At 38.2% G+C, this 16,609-nt stretch overlaps 1 protein-coding gene across 4 annotated transcripts in view; it reads right to left on the reverse strand.

The window, feature by feature from the left end:
- Positions 1-16,609, reverse strand: part of NOX4 (NADPH oxidase 4) — a 121,840-nt gene that overhangs the window by 98,678 nt on the left and 6,553 nt on the right. For 2 of the 4 annotated variants that reach the window (XM_079304332.1, XM_079304330.1), the window contains exons 3-8: positions 13,081-13,191; positions 12,095-12,179; positions 11,348-11,445; positions 9,452-9,479; positions 7,126-7,198; positions 2,537-2,617 (exon numbers count right to left, since the gene is read on the reverse strand). In XM_079304332.1, the coding sequence (XP_079160458.1) occupies positions 2,537-2,617; positions 7,126-7,198; positions 9,452-9,479; positions 11,348-11,445; positions 12,095-12,179; positions 13,081-13,191 (476 nt within the window). The remainder of the gene's footprint in view (positions 1-2,536; positions 2,618-7,125; positions 7,199-9,451; positions 9,480-11,347; positions 11,446-12,094; positions 12,180-13,080; positions 13,192-16,609) is intronic. The other 2 variants (XM_079304333.1, XM_079304331.1) reach the window with 2 other exon arrangements.

Below are 16,609 nucleotides of genomic sequence, written 5' to 3' on the forward strand. Positions count from 1 at the left end.
CTAGCATTATACTAGTTCCCTGCTCCATAAATATTATGATGCCTCATGGATTTAGCTGGAAGTCAAAGCCTGTGCAATATTTTCCCAGTGAACCCTGCTTGCAGCCTGCCAGCAACTCCCACAGCTTCTCTCTTCCCAGCACATCCCAAAAGAGGGTGGCCTTGAGAGAAGCTGCAAGCATGAGCAGCCCCTCCAGTGATCTCTGGTTTATTTAACCTATTACAAACATGCTAGCTGAGAGGCAAACAGAGATTGGAAAGCTGCCTGTTAACAGCAGCTCAATAACTCATATTTCTGAAGCTGTCAAGGAAAAGTAAAAAAGTAAACACCCAAGACCACTGCCCAGAAAGACTGAGCTCTGCACTGAACAAACAAACCACTAACATATGACAGATGAATCACATCACTTCATGTATTGCTGACAAGTGGTTGGCAGCCTGAAGGATACTGTAAGAACATACCTACACCAGTTTAAAACAGAACAATAATCCAGCAATACTGTGGAAATATTTAACTCCTAAGACAGGTAAAACCTCAGTCAAACTGCCTGCACAGTTCAGCCACAGGAAATGCCTTGCTCTGTACAGAAACTGGCTATGGGTCTGCAAATCTCTAAGACATCCCACACAGGAGTAATTTGGGCACCTAATTCTGGATATCTAAACTTCCTTTATTCTCAAGAGATCACAAAATTATTCAGGTTGGAAAAGACCTCTAAGATCATAGAGCCCAAACATTAACCCAGCACTACTATGTTCACCACTAAACCATGTCCCTAAGCACATCTACACATCTCGCAAATACCCCCAGGGATGGTGACTTTATTGCTTCCCTAGGCTGCCTGTTTCAGTGCCTGACAAACCTTTTGGAAAAGAAATTTTTCTTAATGTCAAATCTAAATCACCCCTCATTCAACTTGTGGCCACATCCTACTGGTCTTTTCAATATCACTAATGGAGTCAGGAATCAGTCCAGTTCACCTGAATGTAGATCTCTGAAACAGCAAATTACATGAAGCAACCTTCAGGCTCCATTGGCTGTATTTATCAGAACTCATTAGACCATAATGGGAAAGACACTGAGAAAACATGTAGAGACCTACATTTAGGCATCTTAAAGCTGAACTGACTCCCACTCTCCATGACTCATTCCTCTCCCACTTCTGACACTCAGTTCTTTCAGATTTGCACTGAATACCTTTGTAATTCAATACTAAGGAGGCTGCATACCAGAATGTGCCTGTTCAGTGCTTGCTGTATTACTGCAGCCTTGGTTTGCAAACTTGGTAAATGGAACATGGTTAGGAAAACAATGGGCAAAGGATAATACTGTGAAGGAGATTAATTAAACTGGACATGAAAAATACCCCTAAGGCAGTGACTGGAACAGATTGCCTAGGGAGGTCAGAGGATCTCAGTCACCAGATGTTTTAAAGAATTTGACAAACACCTGTCAAGAATCATTTAGCAAAAGTTCATCCTGGGCTAGGATGGGGAGAACAGGTTAGATCCATGTTCCCCAGCTATAAACAAACACTATGCCTTTGAAAAAAAACAAAACAAATTTAAAAAACCACAATCCCCCCCCACCAAAAAAAACCCCCAAAAAACCCCCAAAGAAAGAAACAAAAAAAACCAAAACAAAACAAATAATCCCCAAAAAACCCCAACAATCTCACTGAGAACTGGAATTGTGTGCAAAAGATTCAATTGTTTTGAATTCATTATTTCTCAAACAGCATATTTTATTCAACAACATATTCCTTGATCTTGCTAGGCCTAATTCCCTTTCCATGTTTACTTTAGGCAGCAGGGCTCAGCATCACACATTCAAGTACCCTGTGTTTCAGTGGATATTTGATGACATGGAGAAACAAACTCATTCAAATACATCTTCCCTTCTCTACACTCTGCTTCTACATCCACAGAGGAAACTTCAGAGTTGTTAATGGAACAGATTTTCAGAGAATCATTGAATAGTCTGAGTTGGAAGGAACCTTTAAAGGTCATCTAGTCCAACCCCCAACCCACGCAGATGGATGTCATAACTTCTGGAAGATGCTTTACCTTGCACAGAGCTCAGTTTGTTTGTGCCTGATACAGATCTGACCATCAGCTTCATGGCACATAAACATGGGTTTCATGTTTGTGAAAAGAATAAAAATTAGCAAATTTTGTAAGCAAAGAGAAAGAGGTAATTAGGGAGATGCCATTTCCTCCCTCTCCTTTGGAGTCTCAGCAAACAAGTAAGAGGGGGCAGAAAAAGAAACTATGGTTCTTGATTTCTCACCAGACACTCATCAATGGAAATGGAAAAGGAATAATCTTTAAAGTGAAGAACTTTGTGCTAGCTGGCTATAACACACACAAATCTCCAAGCTACATCCTGATCTTTATTTAAACACACACCACAGAACAATGACTTTTCCCAGAGTTGGCCCATTGTGCTCAAGCAAGCTTGGGAAAGGCAGCAATCAAGGAAACTGCTCTTTCTGGTTGTGCTTCAGGAAAAGTAAAAATATTTTCCATTTACTTACCCAGAAACATGCAGCATCAGCAGCATATAGAAGACAAAGAAAAGGTTGTGTGTATACCAGAAGATGTCATAGTTTGAAACCCTGAAAAGAATAAACAATGGTTCAATGCTGTTTCAACTCAGATGGAATCACTGCTAATTAAAAGCAGACCTGTGCACACAGGACATCATTATACACTGCACAGTCATGCAAAATATTCAAAGGCCCAGAATGTTTTCCCACAGGCACACTGTACTTGCACACAATTAAGTGTTGAGAAGAACAAGTGACTGGCAGAGAAGTAACAAGCTGAGAAGGAGAGGTAAGGGTGTAGAAGTACAGAACCAGATGGAGAACTTTCTTGAAACTGGGAGACTTGACTGCTTTCACAGCTCCTAGTTAGTCTTCATGAGATCATTATAGCTGGAATAGTTCTTCCACCTCCAGTCTCAAAACTCAACCTCCTTACAGTGAGTGCCACCTTGCATTCTCCCTGCCCCAACAGAATTTAACGTGTCACTAAGGCTGCAGCACACAAACAGCATGGACAGCAGCAGAAGGGCCAGTGAGAAGGCAAAAAAACTTTGTGAGGGTATGGAGTGGAAGGAGACACAGTAAGAATAAGACCTAGAGCAAGAGGACAAAAAGAGCACAGGTAGGAGAATTTTCAGGGCAGGAAGTCACATATATTACTGCTCCAGAACTGATGGTCTTGGGAGGAACAAGAACATTATCTGTGTGAGATCAGGAGAGATGAAGAGAAAATAGCACTTCCTCTAACCAGTAATTTGTTAGACAATATTAAAAAAAAAAAACCTCAGACCAAAGATAATACCCATCTGGAACTGTTTTCTGTTAAGCTTGTTTGGTTTTTTTTTTTTTTAGTAAAATAGTTACCAACAAACAACAATGAAATGGTTAAGAAAATACACTACTTCACAGCACACAAACACACCTCTCACACTACACAGCATGGCAGGAGGGTGCCCTCTAAAACCAAAAAACCTATCCCATTCTTAAAGCAAAACAATGACTAAATAAAAAATATTTTTAGCTCTGAGAACATAGTTTAAGAAGATATTCCTCTGGGACAGCTAACTTTTTTTTTTTTTTCCCAGAACTTCTTCCCTCCTACGGCCTTCTACACAACCAGCTAAGTGCTCTTCCTTCAATACGACTGAAACACATGCTGCATCTGTTTCTGTCAATACAGGACTTATTTGTTTTCTTTCTCAAGAGAGGAAAAATAACTTTGATAATCCAAGGGCTACCAAAATAAAATCCAAGCCAGCAAAGTAACAAGGCAGGGAGCAAAGGAAGAAAAAAGGAAGCAAAAGAAGGAATACAGCAACAGCAAGGGGCTCTGAAACGCCCCCTCCACCCTGTCATTCTTCCCCTAGACAGCACTACGTTAACACTTTTTCCTCCTTGAAGCTTCTCAAACCTCTTCTTGCTCCCCACACCCTGGGAGGCATTTCCATGCAGTCCCTCACCAGCATCTATGAGGAGTTGTGGGAGTAATCATCAGCAAGAGGAAGATAAGAACAATGGTGTGCAGAGTGGAAGCACAACTTCAAAGGCACAAAGACAGTAAAATTTACCCTCTGTCTCAAAACCAGCCACAGAATCCTGCATGGGACCTGAAAGATGGTCTAGGTTAAACCATGGTCTTGGAGCTCTGGTTTAATCTGGTTTCATGCCACAATACCAAAAGCTGCACACTGCATGTTTTATTCTTGAGCACCTTTTTCAGAATACACCAATTTTTCAAAATTTTGGTGATGAAAAGTCAGTCCCTGGACTGCTTCTGGTATGTTGCTTTCAACAGCTAATTATTGCTACTGATTAAAATTACTGTACACTTCTTTCCTGAGTATATCTAAATGTCAGCTTCCAGCTCATTGAGCATTTTATTATTCTTTCAGCACTCCTACAGATACCTCCACTATAAAATCCTGGCTCCTCACATGTATCAAGTTGCTGTAAATGTGAGCAGGTCCTCTGAATTTCACCTCTTTAAATTATATTATACAGGTATGTAAATCCTTGAACCACTTACCATGAACTATATTTTCCAACACTAATAATTACATTTTTCTTACTTGTATCCTTAAACTGTGTACCCTACAGATACATAAAATATTCCAATATAGCCATCTTCCTATTGATGCACATGAATTTTTATAGCTGTTCAGAATAAATTTTTTTGCCTTCTTAGGGCTTAAATAGACGTTATTCACAAAATTGAAGCATTTCTTAGGAATGCAGAGTCCTGAAAATTTGAGGTAAGATGAATATTTAATTTTGGTTAACCTACTTCAGCATTTTGCAGATGAAGACCTGCAAGAGTTAATTCACTGAGAAATGTAAGGGAAATTTTTTATGCTTTAAAGGGACACACTAAACAGCACAGTTCTAGCAAAATATTTTTAATCTTGTTACAGACACTTTGGAAAAGGAAGATATATGTGGTAGTTTAGAAGATGAAATTGAAAACTAGAATATTTGTTTACAAAAATAGATGGCACTGCAGCACCTTATATTATAATGTTCTTTTAAATACATAACTTCCAAATCTTAAACATCATTAATTTTAAAGTTGGCAGGAATGTCAACATTTATTGTCAGGATTTATTGTTTTCTGATAACTTCATAACCCTACTGAAAACAACTACTGAACAAAAGATGCTGTTCTAATTCGCAGGTATGACATGGCAAAAATTTAGAAAAATTTTCAATAATCACTTTCTCCTTTTAAAACATTAGCAGCTAATTCAGTCCATCTAATACTTATTTGAACAGTTTGCTGAAAAGGCAGGAAAACAGAGTCACACTCATGCATACAACAATTTCAGGAAGAGCAAAGGTCAGTGTGCAAGAGCAGATAAGGGCTGAAATCCAAGACTAAAACAGCCTCTGAAATACTTTTTAAAAAGTTCAGTGTCTGATAGACAGTGAACATTTACAATAGACTTTCCTAAAACTGTACTGTAGGCTCAGCCATCATAGGGCACATGAGAATCCACAAGGACAGAGACTGAAAAGAGACTGAGAGATGCATGCAGCTACTTGTTTCCTTGGGAGGAAACACTATAATAAAAAAAAGCTTGAGCTCTATGCCTGAGGGAGAAGCCAGGATAAAATTTCCAAGTAAGAATTATTGCTAGGGTAACAGGAGATGCAGATTAACTCTTTTGGGGGCCTCAATTCTGCTGGCTAGATGGCAGACAGCTGAGAAAGTATTTTCACCTACAGATAACTGTGGAAGGAACTAAAAAACATGTAACTTCAAAAGATGCTGCATGAACCCCAAAATTATTTCCAAGAATGTTTACAATTACATATATTTTTCTAAGTTTCCCAATCACTAATACATGATGCTTTTCTAATTTAATTTGGCCTTGAAGACCGGACTTTGCTCTTGCTCAGTCCTGAGGAGTAAAGTAATAGTTTTACTTTTCCATCTTCCTAAAACTGTCTTTCTTTTGCAAGTGGAGCCATCTGTGTGGATCATGTAATGTGCAGCCATGTCATATCTGGCACAGCAGCCTAATCCTGCACTTCTGTAGCTTGCAGTGCCTCACAAAAGTTTCAGCCCTGGAAGAAGCCTTTTCTACTGAAAATGCACAAGTATTTGCTGAACTTCTTTCTCAAATCACAGGATGACATTGCCAGGCAACACAGCTACTCAGGAAAGACAGATTAGTTCAAAAAAGGTCATAGCCACGTATCTAATTCGCTCCAGTGGAACACCATTAATTAATTAATGTTTGAAGATAAATAATTAATATATCTTCCATGTTTGCTGAATTGATATGCTGCACTTACATAGACACACTGTGAATTCACCCTCTGTAAAAACAAAGGGGTTATTTTCACATGTTCAATTGCAGAATCCAAGCTTTAAAAAGACAGATTGGGCTAGACCCCCCCAAGCTACCAGTCATTCACAGGTACTATCATATGTGCCCATTAACATTGGTACAGAGCACCAACCCACCAGAGGACCAAACCTTTAGAAATTACAGCAGCTACTCTGAGCCAATACTGCATTGCTGTTTTGTATAATAATTCATATTAAAAAGAATGCATCTGACAACCAGAAGCAGAGATATTAAAAGCAAGGTTCTACTTCAGTAGCATAATTTTGTGTTGGTTTATTTCATTGCAGATAGTTTGAGGTTTGGAGTTACATTTTTGTTTGTTTGGGTTTTTTGGTACTTTTTTGTGACAATTTATTATTACAATTAATTGGTGAAAATAGTTAAGATAATAATAACATCTCATTTTTCTTCCACTGGATTTAATTTATGCACTGGACAGAACTTCCCATATGCTGAGTTTACTGCCTCCCCTGCAACCAAGAATAAAAGAACTATTTAAAATTTTAAAGGTCCACATTTTTAACTCAGCACACTCATTAAATAGCATTTTTTCAGAAGGCAATTCAATCAGGTCATGTAATAGTTTTCTAACAAAATTCAGTGTGCTAATTTTACTGCAAGCTAGGGGAAAGAAAAGGAAAACTGGTGTTTTTAACACTCTAGTCAGTAGGAGAATATGATTAGAGAAATGGCATTTTTCAGCATAATGATCAGATTGCATCTTACCTGATGGCATATGTGGAAGCTGTACACATGAGGAATAATACTAGCACCATAATGACTCCAGTCAGACCTGGAACTAAAAGGGACATTACTTGCATTTGAACTGGCATACTGAAGAGGTATATTTGCCTACTTTGATTGAATCATGATTTGTATGTCTAATTCCACTTTCTTAAAAGATCAATCTCTTGAATATACTTCTCTCTTGAGGACAACTCATGTATCAAACCAGATAGAAAAGAAGAGTTCTTGTGTAATTTCCCACCTTCCCAAAGAAAATTACCCTTTTCCTTGCATTTCACCAGGCATCACAATTTCCCATTTGTCTTTGCTTCTGTCATCTTTTTGCTTGTGACATCTGTGTCTAAGCAGGTAACTAAGAACAAACACTGTTTACTTGCAAGACTGACAGCACAAGTTTCTGTCACTTTTTTATTCCAAACACTACACTCTGTTGATCATGACAATTAAAAACCTGTTCAGGGGCAGAATTTCAAGCAAATCAATTTCTATGCAAGCTGTCACTAGAATTTTTTGCCAGCCCATTTCATTCTGGAATGAGTAAGAGCCTGAAATTACTCTCCATGGCACTGTATCACATTTGAAATTGTTGCACATAGAGCAAGGTCTGTGAGAGGGATCTGCAGCCAGCACTTGGGAAGAAAAGGTTAAAAATATTAACAATTTGACTCATCTGTTCAAATGAAGACTTGTATCAGAATTAGTTTATCCTCAGGTCTTTTTTAAGTCAAAAGACAGATAATCTCAAATATTATCTTTTTATAAGCCTCTCGATACCCACTCATTGAAAAGTCTGATACCCAAAATCTGACACACCAGAACTCACTCCTCAGTTTTTACAGCCCTACAATCACTGGAAGCTTTGCCATGGACCACATAAAAAAAAAAAACCAAACTGATTTCCCTCCTTCAGGGAAAGATGGCAATTAAAAGTGGTAGCAATTAAAAAAATATATGCATTCTGTCCACAGCCTCCTTTTTGATTTCTTTTTTCTCAGATTTGATGTGTAGTGTGCAATAAATCTCAACTCTGAACAAGTACCTCCAATGCAATTGCAGTACAGCACTTGATCCAGCTTTCTACACTGTCACTAAAGGCAGAGGTCACTTTTTATATCCAGTTTTTCAATTATCTTCTCCATCAAACTGAAATCCCTCACAATCCTGCCCCAATTTATCAGTTCAATGTTTGCTTCCTCTCTGCCCTGTCCCTGACTCTTCTTTCCTCCACTAAGCATCATCTTGAATACTTGTTCCTCCCACAGTTTGCCTCACACCCTTATTCAAGGAGGTTCCTCCCTGGACTAATCTGAAAAGCCATCATCACTCTATAAATCCTCCTGATCCCCTATTCCTTCTGTTTGCTGTTCTGAACTGACTGGGAAGAAACCAGGGTTTTTTTGCTTATTTACACAGCTCCCAGTGCAGGAAAATCTTGCCTGGGCACTCCTTTGGCACAAAAACTACATGTTAATTACCAATCATTAGGAGAGGGAGTGAATGGAGTAATCTTAAATTTAGGATAACTTTGACCTCAGTTTCTGTCAGTTCACTTTCTCCCTTCCTCTACTCTCAGCTATGAACCTTCCTAAGGGTTTTTGGGAAACACTGGTGTGCCAGCTGCTAATTCCAGCACACCTATTGGGACTGACAAACCTAGAACCATTGCTGTCTGTTCACAGATGTGATTTGACTGTGCCCTAAATGCTACCAAGCCAGGATTTCTGTGTTTGATCTAAATAAAGGATGAAGTGTGATGGCACCAGAAAGGAACTTTATCTGCTTATGAAGCCTACAGCTCAGACTGGTGCCTGCCCCTCCATACCCAAACACTGCTCCTTTCTAAATTCCTGCACCAAAAATGTCTTTGTCTATTTATTCTGTATGAGTGCTGAAGCCTGACACCCATGTAACAGTATAGATTGCTCAGAAACCAAACCAGCCCTTAAATTAACCAGCTGAAGCAAAAAGACTGGTTTGCTGTTATGTTTCTTTTTTCTAGAAACTGGATCATTTAGGAATTTGGTTTTAATATTAGGGAGAATCTCTGTTTCAAACTAATGGACTTCTGCTGACTCATCTGTACAACAACAAATTTGAAGATGCTGCTTATCCCACTACTTGGCTTATGTAACTCCTGCCTTCTGACTTCTGGATAACCAAACCCAGGTTGTATTAACACAAATAACACAACTCCAGATAGCTGAGACACAACAAATGGAGCATGCCAATACAGGACCAAAAGAAGTTTTGTCACCAGAGTGATGATAAGCAGCAAACTTTTCTCATTTAGTTATGCAAGACTTACCAGTTGCAAAAAGTAGTTTCCTCGGGTCCTGAAAAACAGCCAAGCAAAAACAAAATCAACATATGATATTTTTTTTATCTATGATATGAATAATTTTATAATAATAAGTAGCCCATGAAGCTCACACATTAAGACATAAGCAGTCCCTAAATCTGGAAGCAGGAATGGATTTGGTATTTGGTAACAGTTTACATTGACTGCAATTCAACAAAAACTAAACCTTTAGCTTTTGCATTCCCCTGGTAAAAATAATTCTGATCTATAATATGGATTCTGATCTATAATCTATAATTTTACAGATAATTGATTTTTGAAAGCTTAACTTTACTCAGTTACCTCATCCTTTTGGGACAACAGAGTGGAGCAAAAGAAGGTGAAGTTTTGAACTTACATGTAAGACAAGAGGCAAGAATGTTACTGCCAGCTATATCACCAAGAATTTGCAGTGGAGACCATAGTGAAGCAAGACTGAACACAAAGGATCTGACACGTCCTTCACCATACATGAAAGGAAGAGGAGATATTTCAACATCAGGGAAACTGCCTCACTTTCCCTGATCCTATACTTCAAGAGATTTCATCTTCACTGCTTGGAAAATTTTTATATTGAAACTTGCAGTAAAATGTAGTTAGGGGAGGTGATAAGTTTCCATACAGAACAGGAAAAATGAAGCGACCATTTTTCTGACCTTGTCTGCATCCAGATGTGTGTACCCAGCTAGAGAAGATGAGAGCAGCACCCAGATTGTGCACCACAGTTTAAAAAGAGATATAAGTGGGACTCAAGTACAAAGGTGCAAGAGCTACTAAAGTACCTAAAATTCAGGAGCTTTGATCCTAGAGTTCCTAAAAATCTTGTTATTGCCTCCATTTTCTATTCCAAAATTCCTAAGGCTGAGTAGTAGAGGCTTAGAACCCTGGCACGTTCTTGCCTGAGACAAGCTCCTGCTGATGTTCCTGATGAAGCAAAGTCCATCAGACCACTCCTAACACAAGCAGACACACAGTTCAACCCAGAAGCTCAGCACAACACTTGGTGCTGGCATGTCTGCCTGCCACTAAATAGCTGGGTGATTAGATCATTCACCCAGGGAATGGAAGATCTTGGTTGCTGGTCCTTGTGAGCCTGGACTGAGTCAAGCTCTCTTTTTCCAGGAACCAATGCAGCTGGGATAGGGTCATTCTAAATATTTCCTAATGGAACTGGTAGAAAAGAAATGCAGACCAGAGACTAGAATGAACACAAACAAGAGAGAACTTGACTGTAGCCCAAGAAGAATGAGTGCTGGACTCTGGTCTTGCTTCTAAAATCTGCAAATATTTATCCAATGCCAAATACACAAGTCAACACCTGGCCAAGGGACTAGGAACTTGATATTTCTGCAAGAGATCTGCACCACAGTCAGACAAGGCACACAAATCAAGCATTTCACAAGTAGAAATCAGTTCATGTAGATAACTAATTCCATGCTTAGCATATATACTCATATATACATTCACTGAAGCTGAAAAATGCAAAATCAGTTTCAAATCTCACTGTATTCTAAATAATGGAAATGCAGAACAAATTTGCCCAAAAAGCAATAGAAATGTGTTAACCAGGCCTACCCAAGGAACAGAGAGAATCAGAAGAGAAGCAAGAGAACAAGGTGCAAGGTGCAAATTTTAGATGATTGAATTCTCCATCTAATAATCAAACAGGACTGAAACTTGCTGGCTTTAATACATGCTTTTTCCAGAGAAAGAAATAAAATCCACAGGAATCCGCACCATGGTGATTTTTCAGTGCATGAAACAGGTGCACTGAATAGATCACACAATAGCACCGAATAGGCAAATATTCATATATTTAAATGATATGCTTAAAACTGAAATATGAAAGGAAAGCTGGCTCACCTCACCACGATAGTTTGCTGCATTTAGGGTCACATACTCTTCATTGTAGTTCTCAGAGAAGTTAAGAGCATTCACCAGATGAGCAGCAACATGTAGCACTAAACAAAAGCCAAAAAACTGAGTAAAGCTCAGGATCTGTAAACAAGTGCTGGATGTTCCATGTGGTCACCCAGATGCCAAGATATAAATACATCACCTGCATGAGACATATCAGGGACTAAGGAATGCTTAATTATTTTTCAGAATTAAATCAGCTTATAAATAGAATGACAGAAAGCTGTAAGCATTTTAGGAATTTTAGCACTACAGCAATGATTTCTGTACTGCAATGCTTCAGCTGAGAGACAACATTCAAAACTGTCCAGCCAAGAATATTTCTTCTTCCTCAAACTGAGTAGTTGTCTCCACTGGTTCCTCCTCTGCAGGTAAGCCTGCAGTACCCTGCTTTTTCACTCAGATTCCTTAGGCAAAACAAGGGTTCACTTGTAATGGCATATTTTGACCTGATCTCACATACCTGTCTTCTAATGGCATTTTAAGGAAAGACTTGACATTAGAATGTATGCCCATATGTTTAGAGCAAAAATGAACCAAAACCCACACACATTTGAGAAAGCATTTACAATTTAAGATGAGCAAGCACAGAGCAAGACTACCCCCAAATGTACTGCAGCAGAAAAACCACCAGTATGTACTGCATCAATGTGTTTCTAAAACATGCTGCTGCTCAGCACAGTAAGATCTCACCTGAAAAGATGCATATTGTAACACCACATGTCACATGGAAGGTTTTACTTTTATCTAGAAGCCTTCTGGTTTTCTTGCTGGCAACCTAGTAAGAGAAGAATTTAAGCAATCTCTTCCAAAACAAAGCAAAGAAAAAAATACTAACAGCAGTGGTGGTGATATAATAGTAATTTCAGTGTGTACTAGGTTTAACATCTTTGCAAGTATAGTACCTAAATTTAAAAACTACTGGATTATGCCAAGGAGACAATTTCAAGGACTTAATGAAGAAATTACACAGATGTCAAGACTACATAATGTACCTCCTGGCCTCAATATTTCGGAATTCCAGTATTAATTGTGAAGGCTTCACTGATTCTTATATAAGCAAGATCAAAAGGTGTATTTGCATGCATATGTGCATCTATAGGCATCAAATCTTGTAGGTATTAACACATGACTAACAAAACTCACAAGTTCCATATGCAAGCACCTAGAAAACACAAATGTTCTTCAAAAGCATTATTTACATTTCTGTAAAAGCAAGTGGTGAATGACAAAGAAGCTAAACCATTGTTTCTCCCATGATAAAAAAAAAAATTATCAGGTTGGGGGTTTCTATAGAAAATTCTATCACCTCCAGTAGGGATCTTGTAGTCATGCAGAGACAAAGTTGAGTTTACTTTGTTGATTCTACCAGGAAACACTTGAGAGGACATATATATCTCTAATACAAGAGTTTGGAAAGATAGGGGAGAATTCACCTGCAGCTCCACAGCAACTCCCCATCCTTCAAAAACGCACTGAAGAAACCACCCTCTCAACAGGTCAAATCAAACCAGGCAATGCCTGTCTCCAAAGCAGTCACGAATCTCAGCTAAGTGCCTGATGCCATGCAGGCACATAGTGTGGAGCACACTGGGATGTAACAGACCATTTTTTTTATGCTGAACAGAGACCAGCACTGCATTCCAAGGCCAGCACTGCATTCCAAGGCCAGCACTCACCTTCTGGGACCCGCGCAGGAAGGCCAGGAGAACGCGGCACATGGGCAGCAGGACGAGGCAGCAGTTGAGATTCAGGACAGATGCTGAAGCTCTGCTAACACACAATCCTAGCTGAACAAACATTGCAAGAGTTAGACTACAGGGAGAAAGGAATGGCACCTGTGTCAGTACTGCCTCTCTTTGCTGTGAAACCAAATGGCTCTTGTGCTCTCTGCACCCATCAGAATAGTTTTGTGAGTTTCATGATGCTTTATTGTACCGGAGAAACCATGGTACACACAGCATGCTACCCTGTCCTTACAGGGAAGGCAACAGTTCTCATCTTGGCATCTAGAAATTATTAAAAATTAGTTCTGTCAACAATAAATGACAGCTTTCTACCACAAGAGCCAATATCCTCATCAGTGCCCAAAGTCACATGGAACAAAGTATGAGACAACAGTAACCATCTGCTAAGAAATCACCTGAAAGCCTCAACAGACATAACTAAATAAAAAAGAGAGATAAATACTATAGTGACACTCACAGACACTCGAGTGCAATTTTCTGTTAAGTCACAAAAAAGATGAAAAAAAATACTGATTCAGTCAAACTGAAATGGTCATAATGTTCCGAAGACAGTTATAGAATTGTCACATAATTCCTTTATCCATTCACATTATGCAATGCCATATTTGGACATGAAGAAAGTAGGTTTTCTTCAGTTTAACTGCTCAATAGCTGGGAACGGTAATGAAATCTTATTTCACTAATGCTTTCACTGATATATTTGGAACTTACATAATTAGAACAAAAACACTTGTCAAATAAATGAACAAAGCACACATTCATGTCATAAACCTGTATTTTTAATCTTATCATATTATCTCATTCATTTAGGATTTTTAAAAGTTAGCAAAATGCCATTGTTCTCCTAGTTATTAGGCTGAATTACCATTTTACTACCTTATATAAAAGATGCTTTTAGACTGTCAACAGATTTCTGGAAGGATATTTCTTACACTGTTCTCAAAACCCCATGTCTTTCAACTCCTGAAATAAATTAGTAAAAAAGTATTATAATATTAAAGATAACAAATACTGCAGGACCATGTGAATGAGCTGAACAGGTACAAATTATCTAATAAGAATTATTTTAAATTTATTACCCTTTCAAAATGAAGCTATGTAAAAAACGAGAATGTTTTACTTCTCAGACAAAAAAACAATCTGCGAAACATCTATTATATTCTTATCTTTGTTATCAAAAAGAAACAAAAATTACAGACTTATGTTTGTATATAGTAAAACCAAACAGAATACTGCACTTCAGAATATCTTGCAGAGGTCAAGCATATGGAAGGGTTTCTAAATACCAGTACCATAAAACATTACAGCTGCCTGCTCTCACAGTTAGCAACATCCATGTACCTCACCTGCCCTGCAGCACACCTGGGCAAAGCTCCAGGAGGCAAACAGAAGGCAAAGATGTTCAATCTACTTGAAGAACCAAGCTCTGCACCCACATCCTTCTTCTCTCCCAGCTACTTTACATGATTTAGTTAGACTTGAGTGCTGGGAACCTTCTCAGCTGATCCTACCAGCTTCCACAGAATAGAGCAGGCACAAGGGCACCCTCTCTCAAAAGCTGTCCATGAGAAGTAGGAGCAATTACCTCACAAAATGTGCTCTACCTTGTTCTCTACCATGTAAATGTGGCATCTCCTGCAAAAAAAATTCCAGGAACAGATCATCTCCAACCTACTGAATGATAGAAAATAAGACTAAAATGAGCAGTGTCACTTAGTTCTTTCCCACTCTCCAGATGTCCTCCACTATTTCTTCCAATGTGCTGTTAGTCCTCTTCTTCCTTACATAAAACCTCCCTTGCTTCTATTTCATCTGTTACTTCACTCTCTGATTACTTGCACAATGAGAAATTTTTCTTGCTACTCTTTTCTCATTAGCCATGATCTTCAGACCTTAGGCCATCTTCTCCTACCCACTCTGGACCCTTCCAACTAGAAATGGCCCTTGAACACACTGGATTTAATGAAAGGAAAAATGTCTCTACAATGCACTGTTTGCACACACAACATTGCCTCTCTTTTCATTAAATCCTCTAAAGAGGCGCTAAAAATGAGCTATACACCTTGTTGAAGCAATAACTTCAGAAACATGGTCATTAAAACATGTAAGAATTTTTATTGGGGCTTACTGTTGTGCTACAGTATTGCAGTAATTAAATGGGCATGACTTGAAAAGCTCAAATATTATGTAGAAATAATGTTAAGCAAACTCCAGAAGTAAACTGGATCATTTTTGTGGCTTTTGACTAACACTCCAAATCTGAAAAAGTTGCAATATCCTTAATGAGCAGTTTGAAAATTTCAATAACTTCTGTTGTATGACATATATGATACATATATGACATATATATGATACATCATTAGTTTCTCAAGATTTTATGTTGTCTTTGAGTTTAAACATCAACTGGGCATGACATCGGTTATCCAAGGCTTCCTTGACCAAGCACAAAAATTTTTCTTACAAAGTTTCAACAGAACAACAACTTGGTCTAGAAGAGAGTCAATTCCACACTGTATAGTGTTAAATAAATGACACAACTCCCATCTGAGTTCAAGAAGCATTTGGACAACACTCTCAGGCACATGGTGTGATTCTTGGGATGTCCTGCTCAGGGCCAGGAGTTGGGCTGATGGGTCTGTTCCAGCTCAGCATATTCTGTAACTCTGAGTAAAATGCCAAAGAATTTAACAAGTCTGAATCACCAAGGATGTGTAGTAAAGGCTATCCTACTAACCTTCATTTTCCTCCACTGTTTAACAAATAGCAAATATTCATTCATAATGCAATTACTATGGAAGAATGTCCTTACATTCAATGTAATTCAATGCTATCAACACCTGTGTATAGAAGAAAAAATAAAATAAAGAAAAAAATAAATAAAAGAGAGACCAGCAAACAACTGCACTTCCAAGGAAGTATGATTCAAATATTAAAATATTGTTACCAATGGTTCATGTGAGGTTTTATCCTGAAGAAATAAATTCAGCAATATTTCCTGCAACAAGCCCATGACTGATTTGCAAACAATGGTAAATACATTTAGAAATTCTTAAAATCAAAACTCAGGCATGAAGAAAAAGAGTTTAAGTTTGCTTTTAACATATATTCAAAAGCTAAAAATATTACCATGAAACTAATTCTTTCCAAATGGTTTCCAAGACATCTCTTTCTTAACTTCCTCTGCATTGCCTGGGAGGCATAGTAACAAATTAACACAGTACATTGTTGTATTTTTAAACAATAGTACAATAAAGGATGATTTTTGCTCCAAGGCCAAGGCATCTCACTGGATCTAGAAGGGAATATGTATTTCTTAACTCCTTAATAAGGATGAGAGAAATATAATCCTATTTTCTTCCTGAACTTTTTAATGTCTTTAAAAACTTAAAAAAAAAAAAAAACCAAAAACTTATTGCATGTTACCAGCACGTGAAATTTTTGCAGGATCACAAAGAAAAAA

Source organism: Erithacus rubecula, assembly GCF_903797595.1.
Source record: "Erithacus rubecula genome assembly, chromosome: 1".
NCBI lineage: Eukaryota > Metazoa > Chordata > Aves > Passeriformes > Muscicapidae > Erithacus > Erithacus rubecula.